Source organism: Triticum aestivum, chromosome 2D (assembly GCF_018294505.1).
Source record: "Triticum aestivum cultivar Chinese Spring chromosome 2D, IWGSC CS RefSeq v2.1, whole genome shotgun sequence".
NCBI lineage: Eukaryota > Viridiplantae > Streptophyta > Magnoliopsida > Poales > Poaceae > Triticum > Triticum aestivum.
The window spans coordinates 336,800,223-336,818,217 of record NC_057799.1 but is presented as its reverse complement, the minus strand read 5'-3'; the positions used below and the strand labels follow the sequence as shown (position 1 = coordinate 336,818,217).

Below are 17,995 nucleotides of genomic sequence, written 5' to 3'. Positions count from 1 at the left end.
AGGCATGTATTCCGAATATAGTCATACGTGCTTATGGAAAAGAACTTGCATGACATCTTTTGTCCTACCCTCCCGTGGCAGCGGGGTCCTATTGGAATCTAAGGGATATTAAGGCCTCCTTTTAATATAGTACCGGACCAAAGCATTAACACTTAGTGAATACATGAACTCCTCAAACTACGGTCATCACCGGTAGTGGTCCCGATTAATGTCACTTCAGGGTTAACGGATCATAACACATAGTAGGTGACTATAGACTTGCAAGATAGGATCAAGAACTCACATATATTCATGAAAACATAATAGGTTCAGATCTGAAATCATGGCACTCGGGCCCTAGTGACAAGCATTAAGCATAGCAAAGTCATAGCAACATCAATCTCATAACATAATGGATACTAGGGATCAAACCCTAACAAAACTAACTTGATTACATGGTAAATCTCATCCAACCCATCACCGTCCAGCAAGCCTACAATGGAATTACTCACGCACGGCGGTGAGCATCATGAAATTGGTGATGGAGGAAGGTTGATGATGACGATGGCGACAGATTCCCCTCTCCGGAGCCCCGAACAGACTCCAGATCAGCCCTCCCGAGAGAGATTAGGGCTTGGCGGTGGCTCCGTATCGTAAAACGCGATGAATCCTTCTCTCTGAATTTTTTCTCCCCGAACGTGAATATATAGAGTTGGAGTTGAGGTCGGTGGAGCACCAGGGGGCCAAGAGGCAGGGGGGCGCGCCCAGGGGGTAGGCGCGCCCCCACTCTCGTGGACAGGGTGTGGGCCCCCTGGCCTTGATTCTTTCCCCAGTATTTTTTATTAATTCCAAAAATTATCTCCGTTGATTTTTAGGTCATTCCGAGAACTTTTATTTCTGCACAAAAATAACACCACGGCAATTCTGCTGAAAACAACGTCAGTCCGGGTTAGTTCCATTCAAATCATGCAAGTTAGAGTCCAAAACAAGGGCAAAAGTGTTTGGAAAAGTAGATACGACGGAGACGTATCAGCTGCCCCCGGCGGCTTCAGAGCAGAGCAACGACAAACAAAAGACGCAGGAATTGTTCCTTGCTCGATGATATAGATGGCCAACCAAGGAACGACGGCTCAACCCGCGTCCCAACACTCATAGAAACATTAAGAGGCGAGACGTACTGGCAAGCATGGCGGTGGAGGTTTAGAGGGGAGCAGCAGTGTGTGGCTGGCAATGGAACAGTGGACCAACAACCAGCTTCCCATCACCCAGAAAAATTTGGGGCGAGGCAAAGGAGGTCAATGACCCGCGTAGGTCGACTTGGCTATGTCTTCCTCGAAGATCTGGCTGCTCGGCAATTGAACCGCGACACGACCTGCGACCCACGAAAAATGGTGGCGACGGAGGCGAGGCAGACCGACGGTCTTGCGAGAGGATGGCATCACTAAAACACGGAGACGGTGTTCGCTCAGTTATATCTAGTGATTCTTCATCAGTTGTAGGGTAACAGAGGGACGGTAATGTGGGCGATCAATGCGGCTGTTTCATCTGCATTTGAAGCTATACTTTGTGGCATATGAGAGGTATGGTTGTGGCGGCGGAAGAGATAATGACGAGGATGAGAGTCGCAACGTGAGGAAGATGACCGTACATGGGAACCTAGCACGCATGGGCTACAGCCTATAGCCCACATAACATATATTGGCTTCGGGAGCCAGCCCAACAGCGACAAGTCCAGGTCAAAAAAGCCCATGTACGAAGCAAGGCAGTGCGATCGAAGAATAGAGGGCGTTGGGGAGAAACACCGAATCGTTATTTTCCACTTAGCGGTGGCAAATGTAAGAGCGCATCGATGCTTACCTGATAATCTGATGTGATCATCCCGAAGGTGGACATGACTCTCTATAGAAATCGCCTTTGCTGATTGAGTCGACTTCTCGCTGCCCCCGACGGCTTCAGAGCAGAGCAACGACAAACAAAGGACGCAGGAGTTGTTCCTTGCTCGATGATATAGATGGCCAACCAAGGAACGACGACTTAGCCCGCGTCCCAACACTCATAGAAACATTAAGATGCGAGACGTACTGGCAAGCATGGCGGTGGAGGTTTAGAGGGGAGCAGCAGCGTGTGGCTGACAATGGAACGGCGGACCAACAACCAGCTTCCCATCACCCAGAAAAATTTGGGGCGAGGCAGAGGGGGTCAATGACCCGCGTAGGTCGACTTGGCTATGTCTTCCTCGAAGATCTGGCTGCTCGGCAATTGAATCGCGACACGACCTGCGACCCAAGAAAAATGGTGACGACGGAGGCGAGGCAGACTGACGATCTCGCGGGAGGATGGCAGCACTAGAACTTGGAGACGGTGTCCGCTCAGTTATATCTAGCAATTCTTCATCAGTTGTAGGGTAACGGAGGGACGGTAATGTGGGCGATCAATGCGGCAGTTTCATCTGCATTGAAGCTATACTTTGTGGCATATGAGAGGTACGGTTGTGGCGGCGGAAGAGATAACGACGGTGATGAGAGTCGCAACGTGGGGAAGATGACCGTATGTGGGAACCTAGCACGCATGGGCTACAACCTACAACCCACATAACATATATTGGCTTCGGGAGCCAACCCAACAGCGACTGGTCCAGGTCAAAAAAGCCCATGTACGAAGCGAGGCAGTGTGATTGAAGAATAGAGGGCGCTGGGGAGAAACAACGAATCGTTATTTTCCACTTAGCGGTGGCAAGTCTTGGTAAATTACATCAAAATATGATCAAATGGCTGCAGACTCGTGAACTATACTGCATCAACGACTATAGCAATTCGGATGACGTGGCTTCCTGTGAAGTCAGAAAAATCAGCTAGTAAAATAAAACAATAGCTTTTTGGGTAAGTCATTAGGTGTTACCAAATAAGTAGTAACAATAAGATGTCAAATAAATCATGGTGATTGTGTAAGAAAACTTGCTAAATAAGTTCATATCAAGTAATAAGTATACGGAACAATAAGATGACAGGTAAATCATGATGATTGCTAAAAAACTTACTCCGTGTGCCAAATAACAGTAAGATTTTAGCACATCAACGTAAAAAAAAAGTATAGATAGCGGCCAAATACCGGGAGTGATCGTCTTTTTGCCCTTCCGTGCGCCGCTTGAATCTCGTTGTGTAGAGATTAGGTCTTATATAATCAATTCTTCCTCCAACTCCGGCGGCGGCCACTGCGGTGGCGGCGGCGGCGGCGGGGCCCATAGATCCGAAGCAACCGCCGCGGTACGTGTAGACCACCTCCCAAGCCAGTCAGGGATTTGCTAAGAAGCGAACCATCCTTGAAGCTTTAGTCGCTCTATCCATAAGTTGTCGGCTGTCGAACCTGGCATGTTCTTTCCTCAATTTCACCAAGAGATTTCTGTTTAGTTGATCAGCACTAGAACGCCGCAGGTTTTACGCGGGTTTATCTTCAATCTGGGGAAGATTTGGGAGAGGATGGCTAATCTTGCCAACATGTTTGCTGTCCTTGACCTGGATGGCGAGGACGATCGAAAGGAAGTGGAACAACCGACATCCAGCAAGCCAGAAGCTGCTGCCACCGCCGCCGCCAGGAAACCCGGTAAGGGCGCACTTTTTCTTTCGCTTCCTCACAGGATGGATTGGGATTGTGTGCTCCTGTTAGTCCGTGGTATGAGATTTGCATTACTCATCGCGAAGTTCGCTTGTGAATGTGCCCCTACTCCTGGAACAAAATGTAGTAGGGTAACAATAATGTGTCAAGTATAATGTTTTGATTCTTTTTCCAAAGAAATCAGGTCTGGTCCTGCACTCTTAACTTTTAGTACTTCAAAAAGAACTCAACAGAATATTTCAGCTCATCGATTAAAAACATATTAAAGCTGTTAGCTGTGTTGGAGCATACGTTCCAAGCCTTCTTGCCATTTGCTTGTGCAGCGTGTGTATTAAGTACTCCCTCCGTCCCAAAATAAGTGTCTTAACCTTAGTTGAGACACTTATTTTGGGACGGAGGGAGTATTTCTTTTGTGTTAAAACCTGATCACTTCACTAAATCATGTTCGTGATGCTCCGAATAAACTACTCCCTCCGTTCCTAAATATTTGTCTTTCTAGAGATTTCAAATGGTTACCACATACGGATGTATATAGACATATTTTAGAGTGTAGATCCACTCATTTTGCTCCGTATGTTGTCACTTGTTGAAACCTCTAGAAAGACAAATATTTAGGAACGGAGGGAGTAAATCTTTAGGAGAAATCATTTTTGTGTAGTGTGCACAAAGTTGTATCATTCAGTATCCAAATAAACCTACCAGGCAAATCGACGGAATGGACAACAAGTGCATATTTCTTCACAATCAGGACCACCCATTTTTTTCTCTATTGGATCTTTGATGGAATCAAGTAACTCCATCTTCATCTTGCCCCTACATGATAAATAATTGAACGATGCAGTTACATGATAACTTAAGTTCTGCCTTGTTATACTTTAAAAGAAAACTAAATGATATAAATTTTCCATTTTATTATGTTTTAATTACTCTCATTTCTTCTTATGAGATTCAAAAATCACATTCCTTGCAGATAGTGGCATGGTGAATAACAAAATGATTGTAAATTATAATGGGGATACACTTGGTTCATCGTCAAGTGAGTACAAGATGCCATTGGTGTGGATTGACTTGGAAATGACCGGTGAGCCTGTCTTCCTTCATATTGTATATCGTATGTTCCATATTATTTTCATGAAATGTTTAATTTAATAGGCTTAATGCAATTTAGTCCTCAACTTCAATCAATGTTCAGACCGATTATTCTGCACATGTGTACCAACTTAAGTGCTTTTATGATGGCAAGTGATGGCGTTACGGCCCAGGGGTGCCTCACTTCACCGGAAGCCGACCCAAGTAGGCTGGCCCGAGGGCCCCTAGGTCAGTTTACGCCTTGGGCCATCATCCCGGCCCACAAGCCCTATAGAAGGAAGATTCAGAAGCCTTGATGTGCAAGACAAGGAAGCCGAAGTCCAGGAGGACCCCTCCACCGACGTAGCCGACTAGGATCTTGTAAACCCTAGGGCCCCGATATTCTATATAAGCTGAGGCAGGGCTAGTAGCAAAGGGCTCAATCCCTCGATCATACTTGTACTTTGTATGCCCCATCACAATAATACAACACGAGCAGGAGTAGAGTTTTACCTCTATCATGAGGGCCTGAACCTGGGTAAACCCGTCCCCTATATCCCATCCGATGTACTCACCTAGCCGGGATACCCTATCAAGGGATTTGCCGGAAATAACTCCGGTAGTGGTGGCCCATACTGGTCCCATGCGGTGAACTCAGAGACCAGATGGGATCTTCGATTGACACCAACATCTTCACGGTGGGGCAGATCTTTGCTTTCGGTGTGGTGCTACGTCGCCGACTCGACAGGCCACCTCGGCCAAGTTGAGACCTTTGCTGCAGGCCGGTTCGTCCATGTCGGCAACCTGGAGTTCGTCATCGATTCTCGCGACAAGCTCGTTCTCCAGGGCCTGGCATCGTGTCGGGCCTAGGAGCGGCCAGCAAAATTTTTCAACCCACCCACCTCCCACATCGCTGCCAACATTGACACGCTCCACACCATCCTCGAGGAACCCGGCGACACTGAGGAGCTTGAGGACCATGACAAGGAGATGGGCGACTCAGCTAAGAGTTGCCCGGAAGCAATCCTGCCCGCACCGCCTCTCCGCCCGTGGCACACAACCTCCACTTATGCCTACTACATGGTGGACTCCCGTGCCGACGATGTTGAGGCCGAGGAAGAGGACGAGGACGAGCTCGATGAAATCATGATGACCAACCCCGCCAACATCAAGCTCGAGGAGCGGAGAAAGAAGCTCCAGACAGCCCTCAAGAAGCAGGAGGAGAAAGAGCGTTTGTATCAGAGGCAAATCTACCTGCTGCAATCTGCAGAGATGCTCAGCGGAGAACGGACGACGCAGCCGGGTTGGCGCTCTAGAGCCGGGCGTTGAACAACACCCTCAACGCCTCAGCATCTCCCGAGCTGCTCGCCTTCCGCACGCTGGCTAAGAACACGCATGCGCGGCCGGAGAGCTCCGAAACATCACTCTTCCTGCCGATCACCCAGACCGGGAGAGGTTTGAGCAGGTGGTGGAAGTCCTGAAGACTGCAAGTTCGGCATCCGGGACGAACAATCTTGCGATCTCCCCACATAGACTGGATCGGCTCATCCGCAACCATAGCACCGCCAGCTGGTAAATCGGAGGATGACCACTCGCTTCGATGCGCAGGTCGGCCAACCTCCTCGAGAAACCGAGAGGCAGCCCTTGGCGTGGCTCAGCGAGAATGCCAGGTGGCCAGGCTGACAACTCTTCAATGAGCACGGCCGTTCCATCGGCAAAGACGACGCACATGAGGTCGTCACCGCCTTGTGGAGTGATATCGGCTTGCAACCCCTATAACCTGCGTGCTTCGTGGATGATATCGTCAACTACAAGTTCCTGAAAAACTTCCACTTGTGCCTCGTAGATAATAATGGAGAGCAGAACCCAGATCTTTGGTTGACTGATTGCATCGCCGTTGTTCAATGAGCCAATGGGGATTTTAGTTCCATGCCATCAAGTACCTGCCAATCATGCTAAAAGGATCGCCCTGGGCCTGGTTAAATACTTCGCCGCCCAAATAGATCTACGACTAGAACGACATGCAGGAGGAGTTCATCGCCAACTTCCGGGGTACCTACCAGAGGCCGGCTAGCCGACATGACCTTAGTAGTATTATCTAGGAAGACGATGAGTTGGTTCACCAATACGTTGCTTGATGGCTAAAGGAAAAGAATGACGCCGTAGACATCATCGACGCTGAGGCCATAACAACATTCAAAGTCGGCTCTCGAGACGAGCAGCTAACCCGTGATATAGGAAAAGAATCACTTCGAACCATGGCCAACCTGATGGAACTACGTATTCGCGGAGAAAGCGTGGGTTGCCAAGCAGAAATCTATGACGGCCCCGTAGTGGTGTAGCGACCATGGAACTTCTGGGGCACAAGATGAGCAGGAGCGATCTCAGCGCAGCAAAAGCAACCGCAGCCGGGGGCGCAGGGGCGACGATGAGGTCAATGTTGAGTTCGGATGCCATCGCCAGGGCAGGGGTCTGGTTGTCCCCCCGCAGTGCCTGGGTGGGCGGCGGTTTAATCTTGCCGATTCAACCTAGATATGGCTCAAAATGAAGGGGTAAAGCCAAGTGTTCTTAAAACAAAGCTCTCAATGACTTTGGAGCATGGCCTTCTGTTAGGTCCTTCACGAACAACGAAAGCCCCTTGGATATTCTCTACTCTTCGCCTCCGGCTGTTCTGTTATTTTCTTTTGGCTCGCGGAGCTGAGCTGGGTTCCATTACACTCTGCATGAATGCATAGACAGTCCACACAGCAAACCGAGGCCCTGCATGCGTCGTACGTAGGAAGCAAGGTCCAAATCATGGACAAACCATGAGCCAAAAGATCCCCCCTCCCCCCAACCAACCACAACAATCTAGAGTGTTGGCTTCAGTTGAAAGCAGCCAAGCTGGCCAGCAAGAATTGAAATAGCAGAGGCGACGACAAGCGCGCTCCCCTCAATGGAGGCCAAGGTGGCAGTGCAGACAACACGGTGGCGGGGCTGGTGTGAACGCAAATGCGCAAAAGCAATTTCCCCCGTTGGTATGGCCTGTGAACATGATATTTCGTAGCAACGAGTTCAAGAGGGCGCAAAAGCCCGCCCACAGAGACATACATGCCGCAGAGCCTGCAGTACCACAGTTCCTGGAGTTGTCGGACCAGCTAATGCCGATCTCCTTCGATCAGAACGATCATCTGATTGGCGGCCGCCACGCCGGAAAGGCTGCCCTACTTTTGGATCGGATCATTGAGGGCTGCCACCTCACCAGGGTCCTCATGGACGGCGGTAGTAGCCCCAGTCTCAAGTGCGTCTACACATTGAAGAAGATGGACGTCGACGAGTCCAGCATCAGGCCGTCCAACACATGCTTCGTTGGCATTATTCCCGACATGGAGGCCCAACCTCTTGGCCAGGTCACACTTGACGTGGTGTTCGGTACCTCGGACAACCACCACGTTGAACCACTCTGTTTCAAGGTCCTCGTTAAAGTGGCTATCATGCACTCCTCGACAAGTCGACTTTTCCGTGATACACGACATTTTCACACTATGCATACTTGAAGTTGAAGATATCAGGCCTCAACGGGGTCATCACAATATCCCACAATGTTCAGTGATCCCATGAGGCTGAGCAGGCCATAGTGGCCCTGGCTGAGAAGGCGCTTGTAGTAGACAAGGATGACATCAAGCTCACCAAACGACCCAAGTCGAGTTCCTCCCAGCCCGACTAGGACATCCAGAAATTCCCCCGCATGAAGCGTAGGGCGGCTCGTTGTTCTCAGACAAGTACAGGTTGACCAGGTCGTGCAGGCATCGTGTCGGCGTAGAATTGCCCTGACCTCCGAGGACGTGACAAGCATCTTGGAGGGAAGAGGGCCAACGGCAACACTGCAGATAGGTAGGGGACCAGGTCGCCGCGCCACCACGATCGCATTGCTCCCGACACCCGTAGCTGGATTAGTTGAAGAGGTCGCAGGACAGTGAACCAGGGTGGTCGGAGAAGAGGGCGACACAATGGGTCCTTGCAACGTAGGTGCCGGGGAATCAATTCTCGGCAGCATCTTCGGAGACCGGTTACCTGTTCTCAACATTGAGAGCCGGGTCTCTGTCCTCTTCACTCGTTGCTTAGGTAGCAGGCCCTTCAGAAGTGGCGCCTTCAGAGAGCGCGACAACAGGCTCCGGAGGCTGGTCGGTGTGCCCTGGGTATGTGGTCTTTGTTTCCAGAGGCATTACCACGTTTTCGGATGGTGGAATGATGGAGATGGGCGTCGCCATTAGCGCCCCGTCTTTGGTCCTAGGGTGTTGGCAATGAATACCGTCAGATTGGCAGAAGGGTGGCTTGTCAGATCGGCACCCAGTTTGCGTTGTGGCCAGTGGATCAGATAATGAGAGTTGAGAAAAAGCAAAAGTTGGCAGTGGATAAAAAAACAATAACGATTTACCTATTGTTGGGCCCTAGTCTCCGGGCAACTCGAGGTGGGACCTACTGGGATGCTCCCTTGGAGGTCGCACGAAAAAGCTGGCGCCTTGGCAGCAGGATCCTCACACCTCTTCTTGTGTGGCTCTAAGGCTGTCTCGGTCGCTGTCCTTGGCGGTGAAGAATGGTGTTATAGTATATGTGGATTGCACTAGCCCTTTCCATCAGTTCGGACTTTTGGTTGCGTTGGCTAGTGCATGAAGCTTAACATGGTATCAGAGCTAAGGTCTTGAGTTCAAGTCCTGGCTTTCGCAATTTGTAAAAAATTGCCGGTAGCCCCCCTTTGTGTCCACGTAGAGGCCTCTTGTGTCATACATGAGTTTCGCGCGCCGTCGCTCTCTTCCGGTTGCACGTGTTGACTTGTCTTCCCACACGTGAGAGGGGGTGTTACAGTATATGTGGATTGCACTAGCCCTTTCTATCAGTTCGGACTTTTGGTTGCGTTGGCTAGTGCATGAAGCTTAACAAATGGGAGGCTGAAGCCTCGTCATCAAGACCCCGTTTCCTCGAGAGGAAATGGTCCCGCTCGTCTTCATCCTTGTTGTCCGAGTTGGTTTGGCTTCCTTGGCATTGCGAGTACAATTGAAGATATTGGATCAGCAACTGCAGATCGAAAAGGAAAGCTTAATTAACCAGAAAGCAAGGAATACTCATAGCGGGCGGTGGTTCTTCTAACGAGTAACCGGCCAGGCTGGTCTCTGTCAGGAAGTCCGCTGTCTTCCCCTTGAACATCATCGAGATCATCTCCTGGAGCGACTTCTCCTCGAAGAAGCCGGTCTGAATGCTCCGGGTGATGTCATCGTCGCTGGTGTACCGGTACATCAGATGAGCCCTGGCCTTTGGAGGCTGGATGGTGGATGCCCCGCTCCAGGGCTACCATCATCATCCCGACCATGTTCAACCCCTGCTTGGTGAGGCTACGCATTGCCTTGTGAAGCCGGGTTACTTCCTTTGAGTCAGCTGGGGTGTGCTTGACGCACCATGCTGAAGCCTTCGATGAGACCGATCCGAGGAGGTACCCTGAACTTAACATCTGGGATATAGAACCAGCCCTCTTGCCACTTGTTTGATTCAGCCAACGTCCGTCGAGATATTCGGAGCCGGACTTCTTGGTGATGGCTGCTCCGCTGCATTCGCAAGTCTCTGTTACATTTGTCTATAACTTCACCTGGAAATAATGATGCCAGATATCGAAGTGTGGCTCGATGTCGAGAAAGCGCTCGCACGAGGTCACGAAGCAAGCGTTACGCGTAATGCTATTCGGGGTCAAGTGATGAAGTTGCGGGCGTAGAAGTGCATGAGACCTCAAAGAAAGGGTGCAAAGCATACCGTCTCGTCCTCTTGGATCTTGGGGATTGCCTCGGCAACTTCACCATAGGTCATGACCCCCGGCGAGCACCAATCGGCGAGCCCTGCCTCCGGCAAGTATCCCCTTTCTCTGAGGAGCTGGGGGAGTTGGCCGTCGAGGGATCCATTTGCCCTTGGTGTCCGACGTGACCTTCAGTTTCGCTTTGCCGGTTATGCTCCTGGTCGCGATGTCCTTGCTCGATTTGGGTGGCATATTGCGGCGGCACAGGGTTCGGGATTGGGAGATGTAGAAGAAAAGAGGAGAGTTTTGGCTTGAGCTGCAATGGCGGAGCACACGAGACAGAAGAACGCGAGGAAGAAGATGGAGCCAAAGGGAAAATGGAACAAGTGCCCTTCCCCTCGGCGTCTCATCCCTTTTAAAGCCCAAACATAACGAGAAACTGTCGGAGCCGTGCCGTGTCGTGCTGTACGCGACAGGGAAATCCTGCGCGTATCCCCACTAACGTTGTTTATGGTGCGCGGGGATCGAATGTTCCGTTAACGGCGCCGGTAACCGAGGCGCACGCCTGGTCACGCCATAACACTAATGGGACCTGACCTTGGTGGGTCCGTCTTCCACCCACGCACGTCTCGTTGACCGAAGGTCAGCATGACCAGCGTGGTCTGGTTCAACGGGCTGGACAAAGAATTTGACCCGGCTCGACCACGTGGTCAAACGTATGGCTTGGTCCCTGGTTGGGCTGTACGCCATTTAAAGTTATGCAAAGTGTTCCGTGGGAAATCGGCTCGCGGGAGCTGGCTTGGCATGAAATCATTTCCACGGAGGTCGGCTATCTTCATCGACAAATCACTGCCAGAGGCGGCCGTCCTCCCGATGGATGGGCCGACTTCATGGAGCTTGCTGGCCATGGGAGGTTGGCTAGGTATGTTCACTTCCACGGTACCTTCGGAGAAGCAGTGCCGATCTCGACGAGCTTCAGGAAGACGACATTCAAGATTGACCCCGATCATGAAGCAACCAAGCTCATACACCGGTTCAGGAGTCACTGACGGTGTTACTGCCCATGGGTGCCCCATTTCATTGGAAGTCGGTCCAAGTAGGCCGGCCCGAGGGCCCCTAGAAGGAAGACTCGAAAGCCTTGACGTACAAGACAAGGAAGCCGGAGTCCAGGAGGACCCCTCCACCGACGTACCCAACTAGGATCTTGTAAAACCTAGGGTCTGATATTCTATACAAACCAGGGCAGGGCTAGTCGGTAGCAGAGAACTCAATCCCTCGATCATACTTGTATTTTGTACACCCCATCGCAATAATACAACACGAGCAGGAGTAGGGTTGTACCTCTATCGTGAGGGTCTGAACCTGGATATACCTGTCCCCTTTTTCCCATCCGATCTACTCGCCCAGCCGGGATACCCTATCAAGGGATCTGCCGGAAATGACTCCGACAGGAAGCATATTGTAGGTGATGTAAACTCGATATTGCATTGCACCTCTGAGCACTGAAATGTAAAAAGTTAAAAGATCTAACCAGCAACTTAGAACAAATGATGAAAAGACAATTGATATACAGAATTCAAAATGATCAGCACGCCATTGGCTATGTGTTACCAGTTTAATAAGTTAGTGAGGCCAGTTTATGAAGTACTAACATCTGCCATTCAACCAAGACTGATGCCAACACAACAAGTAGGGTTTCAAACCTTTGTGGTTTCTAATTTGTTCGAGTTTTGCAACTTATAGTTTACTACATTAAAATGAAAAAAGATGCACGCGAACAGTTGGTCGGAAGTCATTTACAGCGTATGATATCTACTCTGCCCTAAACAATACACAACCCATTACTGATTTCCTTGGTATCATAAGTCAAGAATATTTATTTTTTGCTGTTTGCTGATGTGAACTGCGCCTTGTGGGCATTTCATTCCATTTCTTGCTATTGTTCTCCTCTAACTGATGTGTAGATATGTCAAACTGAAATTCTGTTGCTTCTGTCGGAACTCGAATTATCAATTTTACACAATGTCAACACTCTGGCTAACAGGCCACATGCTGGTTTCTGATTGTTTAGGTTTGGATATCAGAAAAGACCGCATATTGGAGATTGCTTGTATTATAACAGATGGTAAACTTACCAAACGGATAGAGGTGAGTTCTAAACTAATGCTACATACAATGTTATGAAGTTGTGGTACATATTTCTTGACTTCGTGTTTTGGAAGTGAGTAGCTTCCACAACTTGTGATATGCTAGTTTTCTCGATCCAGTAACACCTTTGTCGTGGTACATATTTCTTGACCTTGAGTTTGGAAGTGAGTAGCTTCTTAGACTACTCTGCCTCGTTGTTATTGAAGCTGCTTCCATTGCTAGCTCATTTAGTATGTAGATAAGGCACACTAATCTGTGATCCTGAATGAGTTGTTCCAAGCTCGTTATCATTTAGTTCAAAACAGTTAAATAAGATTGCCAATCGCATCAGGACTATGTAAGTGCAAGTTAATTTGTTTTTGAAGAGTCAATGAGAAGGAAAGACTATTAGATGATGGGTCAATTCTTATTATACTGTTTATTTTGTAAAATTAGGCTAGTGGGAAGTAGCGAACTGATATGCCATCAGCTTCTGATGTTTACTTTGCATAATCTTTTCTTATTCTAAGAATCCCCTTGCAACCTTAAGTGATCATGTTGTTTGGCAAATTCACCCTGTAATGCAAGCTGGTAGTCTCCACTGACTCTGGCTATGTACTTATGTCATACTTACATTGTGTTTGGGTATCTGAGGTTACAGAGGCAATTTGTTGCTTTGTCATTAATCATATTGGTGATGAACAACTTCTGTTGGTATGACATCGCGAGACATGGTGTTCAACATAACTATTATTACTGTCTTTTGCAGGGTCCTGATTTGGTTATAAGACAGAGCAAGGAATGCTTAGACAACATGAATGAATGGTGTAAAACCCATCATGGTGCCAGTGGTAAATACCTTATAGTATTGAAAAGTCACATGTGAATGTAGTCTCTTGCCCGTGTAACCAATTTAGGACTTGCTAATTTAATCTGTTGCTCTTGTAACCACTTTAGGACTGACAGAACAAGTACTGCAGAGTGATATTTCTGAGTGTGATGCTGAGAAACAGGTATTAGTCCTTTTTGGTAGACTGACCTCTTTGAAAGGGCTCATATAATTAAAGCATATTCTACTTGAAACCTCAGAAAGAAAATTGCTACTAGGTACTGTTAGTATGTGCTCCCTCTGTTCTTGAGAAAAACTTCAGATTATAAGGTATATAGTTTTTTGAGAAAAACTTCAGATTATATGTTGTATTGCGTTAGTTGACAATTTTGCTCTTCCACGCGCAGAACCTCCCTAGAAAAAAGGAGATGGCACAGCCCATCCCGTCCGTTTTGTGCATGCGTGTAGGTTAGTTAGGAAACAAAGATTAAACGTGGTGCATATCCAACCGGCCCTTAGTTTTAGGGGAAAAGGAAATCTTGTTTCATCTTTTTCTTCCTTCGTTCGTGTGAACATATCCGGCCGTCTCTCTTCCTTTGTTCGCATGGTGAATCAACACGGCAACTCCCATCCCATGCAGCCGGTCACCTCCCTTCTCAAGGACGAGGAGATCAAGCCGGTGGACTCCGTTCCCATGAACAGGGGGAGGTAAAGCCTGCAACCTTGGTTCCATTGGACAAAGATCAGATGAAGCCGGCGGCTATGCCATGCTTCATGTGCCTTCAAGTGCCCGGAACAACCAACGACTTAGTAATGAATTGGCTCACGGACATGGCTTCCTACAAGTGTCCTGGCTGCAGCGAGGCTCGAGTTTTGTTCGAGCTGCCCTCAAAAGACTTCATCTTTTTTTACACTCAATGGCATAAATAAGTGTATGGTCATTAACATGTGCATGCTCAAAGTCTTGTGGAATTGTATGAATACATCAGACTTACACATCGAGTACGACAAAAACTTTGTTAATGCTCAAACCGGCATATCAAGTACGACAAAAACTTTATTAATGCTCAAACCGGCATATCGAGTACGACAAAAACTTTATTAATGCTCAAACCGGCATTGAGTACATCAGGAACACATTGAAAGTAGAGGTACGACAATTTTTTTATTCATGCTACCGATCAACTCTTACATGTCGGGTGTTCCATACTTGTTTTTCACAAGCTCTCTAATCTTCAATCCGGCGTTGGAGTCGCTGCCATTGTCTTCATCGTTGCTACCTTTATACTCGGAGATGCTCCTTGAAGATTCTTTTGAGAGAGGCTCGAACGCCGCAGCCGGAACACTTGTAGGAAGCCATGTTTGTGAGCCAATTCATTACTAAGTCGTTCGTTGTTCCGGGCACTTGGAAGACACATGAAGCATGGCACGTTCGCAGGCTTCATCTGATCTTTGTCCAATGGAGCCGAGGTCACAAGCTTTACCTCCTCCCTGTCCATGGGAGCGGAGTTCACCGGCTTGATCTCCTCGTCGGTTAGAAGGGAGGTGGCCGGCTCCATGGGATGGGAGTTCGCGTCCTTGCCGTGTTGATTCTCCATGCAAACAAAGAAAGAGACGGCCGGTTATGTTCACACGAACGAAGGAAAAAAAGATGGAACAATATTTCTTTTCCCCTAAAACTAAGGGCCGGCTGGATATGCACCACGTCTAATCTTTCTTTCCTAATTAACCTACACGCATGCACAAAACGGACAGGATGTGTTGTGCCATCTCCTTTTTCTAGGGAGGTGATGTGCGTGGGCTGTAGCTAGTGGAAGGGTAAAATTGTCTACTAATGCAATGCACCATATAATCTGAACTTTTTCTTAAAAATCTGTAAACCTTATATCTAGGAACGGAGGGAGTATGTGTTTCCCTACATCCCTAGTTAAAGGAAATGTTGTAACACGACTGTTCATTTGTTTATTTCAAACAAAATGCATTATTTTGTCCGTAATTCCTACACTTAGATTGTATGTTTAGTGTTACACTGTACCATTGTTGTGCTCCAAGAACTGTTCTAATGTCCATATGTGTTCTCAAAGTTAGGGCCAGTTCTTTTGGTGTCTTTTTTGGGAAGTCAGCAAAAGAACTGGCCCTTAACCGCCCTAGGTGGTGCTAGGCAACTCCATGCCGCGTCACCCGCCTATCCGATTTATCCTACCAGTGATTAGGCACTAGTTGCGCTCGCCTTGGTCAATACTGGCGATTGATGCTGACATGCTGCTAGTCTATTGTGTACAAGTGTTTTGTTGTTCCCTTCTAATTATTGGCAGTATTGTGTTTCTCGGAAATGTCCATATCCGCTTCTTTGATGTTTCTTTTTATCCACCGTAATGTTTCCCAACAAACTTTTCTTGTGTTAGCTATTTTCAGGTGCTAGACTTTGTTAGGAGGTATATTGGTTCGGCGACTCCATTGATTGCTGGGAATTCTATCTATACAGATTTACTATTTTTGAAGGTTAGCAAGAGAAACTAAAAATGAAATGGTTCATACAATTTTATCATGTCCTCACTTCTCTAGATGTTTCAGGTGACCTGTAGATGTTTTGGCATATTTGTTACTATCGATGCTCCTGATTTGTACACATACCAAATACATTATCTAACTGTCCACAAAAAAAATACATTTATTTACTCTCCAGTAGATATTATTGTGAAACAATTGTCCAGTATCCTTGCATGCGGATTGAGTAGGACTCCAGCTTTATTTTGCAACTTTTTTGCTGACACTTGTGTTTTTTATTTCTAGGAGTATATGCCACAGCTTGCAGGCATATTCCCTCATGTGATAGTTGATGTGAGCAGCATAACGGCTCTGTGCATCCGCTGGTTCCCCAAGGGTAAATTATTCTTCAGTATTTTATCAATGCAGTGTTGCAGAATTTGATTGTGGTGTGTTATCATCAATTACCAGATTATACAAGTATGGTATTGCTAGTGGACTCAACCAAATCTATTTTTGCAGGTTGACTTTTGTAAACAAATAAATCCATGTCTTACATATTTCATCCTGATAGAATGCTGGCATTTTCACATAGATTTTTTTCTCTAGTTGAATTAAAAAGTTTCATAAATTATAATCTTTTTAGTTATATAACCTGTCTAGGCTCTGAGGCCACCTGCTAAAACATAAAGATCTGCAGATCACAATTACTCAAAGTTGTACTAAGGTTGAGACACTTATTTTGGGACGGAGGGAGTATGAAATAAAAGCTTTAGGCCCTGTTCGGCAACCCACCCACTCCTGGAATCCACGGAGCGAGGAAACTGCAGCTCCGCCCGCTCCGGGAGCGGAGTTGTGGAGCGGCGCGATTCCGAACAGGGCGTTATTATTGAGCATTCTATTGTGATCTACTGATTTATAGTCAACATTAGTTGATTCTTTTAGTGTCACTAATTCAAAACCGAACATGAATTTTGATTTCATCCCCGGCGGAGTCCCATTGGGGGACTCAAAGCCCAACAAAATGCATTCTAGAGGTCGATTAATTGTGAAATCATTTCGTTTTGGTATTTATTTTCATTAATGTGCCAAATGCCGACAATGTACTGTGAGGTAGCTTGTATGCCTATATTTTGAAAATAAAGTTGGTCTGAAACATATCTTGCTAATTTCGAAAAATATTGCTAGGTGGTGTAAAATTTGAACAGTTTTTGAGTGTTCGCAAATTGCAACACTGTTTTGGTTTGATTTAATCGGTTTGTAGATATTCCTGTGGCAGAGAACTCACGATTACATAGGGGCAGACTTAAAGATCAGTTAGTGAGATGGGAAACATACTTGAGTGCTATTGGACTATAAGGCTTTCATCCAATCCGGGCGTATTTCCTCATGATTATACTTGTTGGTTATTCGATAGTGGTTTGGAATCTGAAATTGGTTCAAATTGACCTTATGTGTTTCGTCGTCTTCACAACCATTGATTGCCAAAGCCGAGCAGACCTAGTATATTTTAATTTCCTTTTGGAATATGCATGGAATACTTGTGAAATTCTCCACATGACAAGGCTTTGCTCATTCTTTTGACTGTTCACAGAAAGGAAGCAAGCTCCAAGAAAGGAGAAAAACCACAGGGCACTGGACGACATCAGAGAGAGCATCATGGAGCTGCAGTACTACAAGGAGAACATCTTCAAATCGCGGCAATCTAAGCATTAGCCTGTTGGGATTCATTAGCTCTCTTGATTGTTGGGATGAAAACGTTCCCTGGTGTATGATCCTTCCATAGATTTGATGATGCTTAAATGGCCAAGTGCCTTTGGGGTAACGCCAAGATTGTAGTCACATAGGGCCTGTGTGGTTGGTGACCAACTTTGCCATGGCTTGCCACTTGTTTTGTCACACTGGCAAAAGTGCTCCCTATCCCACTTTACTAGTTTTAGGGAAATCACTGTTTCACAGCTAGGAGATCCCCTATAATTTTAGTCCCTAAAAAAATTAAACACATTTTTAATACAAATCATTTCAAACACTTATTTAAACTAATAATGTATTACCATTTTGCCAACTCCCATCTTTTTAAATGTTGAGGTTAATTATGAAAAATGCATTTTTTGTTGACTTAGGGGCATCCG

At 47.1% G+C, this 17,995-nt stretch overlaps 1 protein-coding gene across 3 annotated transcripts; it reads left to right on the top strand.

The window, feature by feature from the left end:
* The first annotated feature begins 2,988 nt into the window (after window positions 1-2,988).
* On the top strand, window positions 2,989-17,825 carry LOC123053039 (oligoribonuclease). 3 transcript variants are annotated; one of them, XM_044476411.1, is made up of 10 exons: window positions 2,989-3,242; window positions 3,411-3,579; window positions 4,562-4,672; window positions 12,492-12,568; window positions 13,317-13,398; window positions 13,505-13,560; window positions 15,792-15,878; window positions 16,170-16,260; window positions 16,335-16,385; window positions 17,458-17,825. In XM_044476411.1, the coding sequence occupies exons 2-10, from the start codon at window positions 3,456-3,458 to the stop codon at window positions 17,577-17,579; spliced, it is 801 nt and encodes a 266-aa protein (XP_044332346.1). In that variant the 5' UTR covers window positions 2,989-3,242; window positions 3,411-3,455; the 3' UTR covers window positions 17,580-17,825. The 3 variants fall into 3 exon arrangements, with proteins under 3 accessions (XP_044332346.1, XP_044332349.1, XP_044332348.1); XM_044476413.1 differs by having other exon boundaries at window positions 3,059-3,328; XM_044476414.1 differs by lacking the exon at window positions 16,335-16,385.
* Window positions 17,826-17,995: the final 170 nt, after the last annotated feature.

What these genes read in the sequence shown, in the direction of transcription:
- LOC123053039 (XM_044476411.1), top strand. Translation starts at nt 3,456, where the DNA reads ATGGCTAATCTTGCCAACATGTTTGCTGTCCTTGACCTGGATGGCGAG. An exon ending in CAGATTTACTATTTTTGAAG is followed by an intron (nt 15,879 to 16,169) that starts GTTAGCAAGAGA and finishes TTTTATTTCTAG; the next exon opens with GAGTATATGCCACAGCTTGC. An exon ending in AACCAAATCTATTTTTGCAG is followed by an intron (nt 16,386 to 17,457) that starts GTTGACTTTTGT and finishes GACTGTTCACAG; the next exon opens with AAAGGAAGCAAGCTCCAAGA.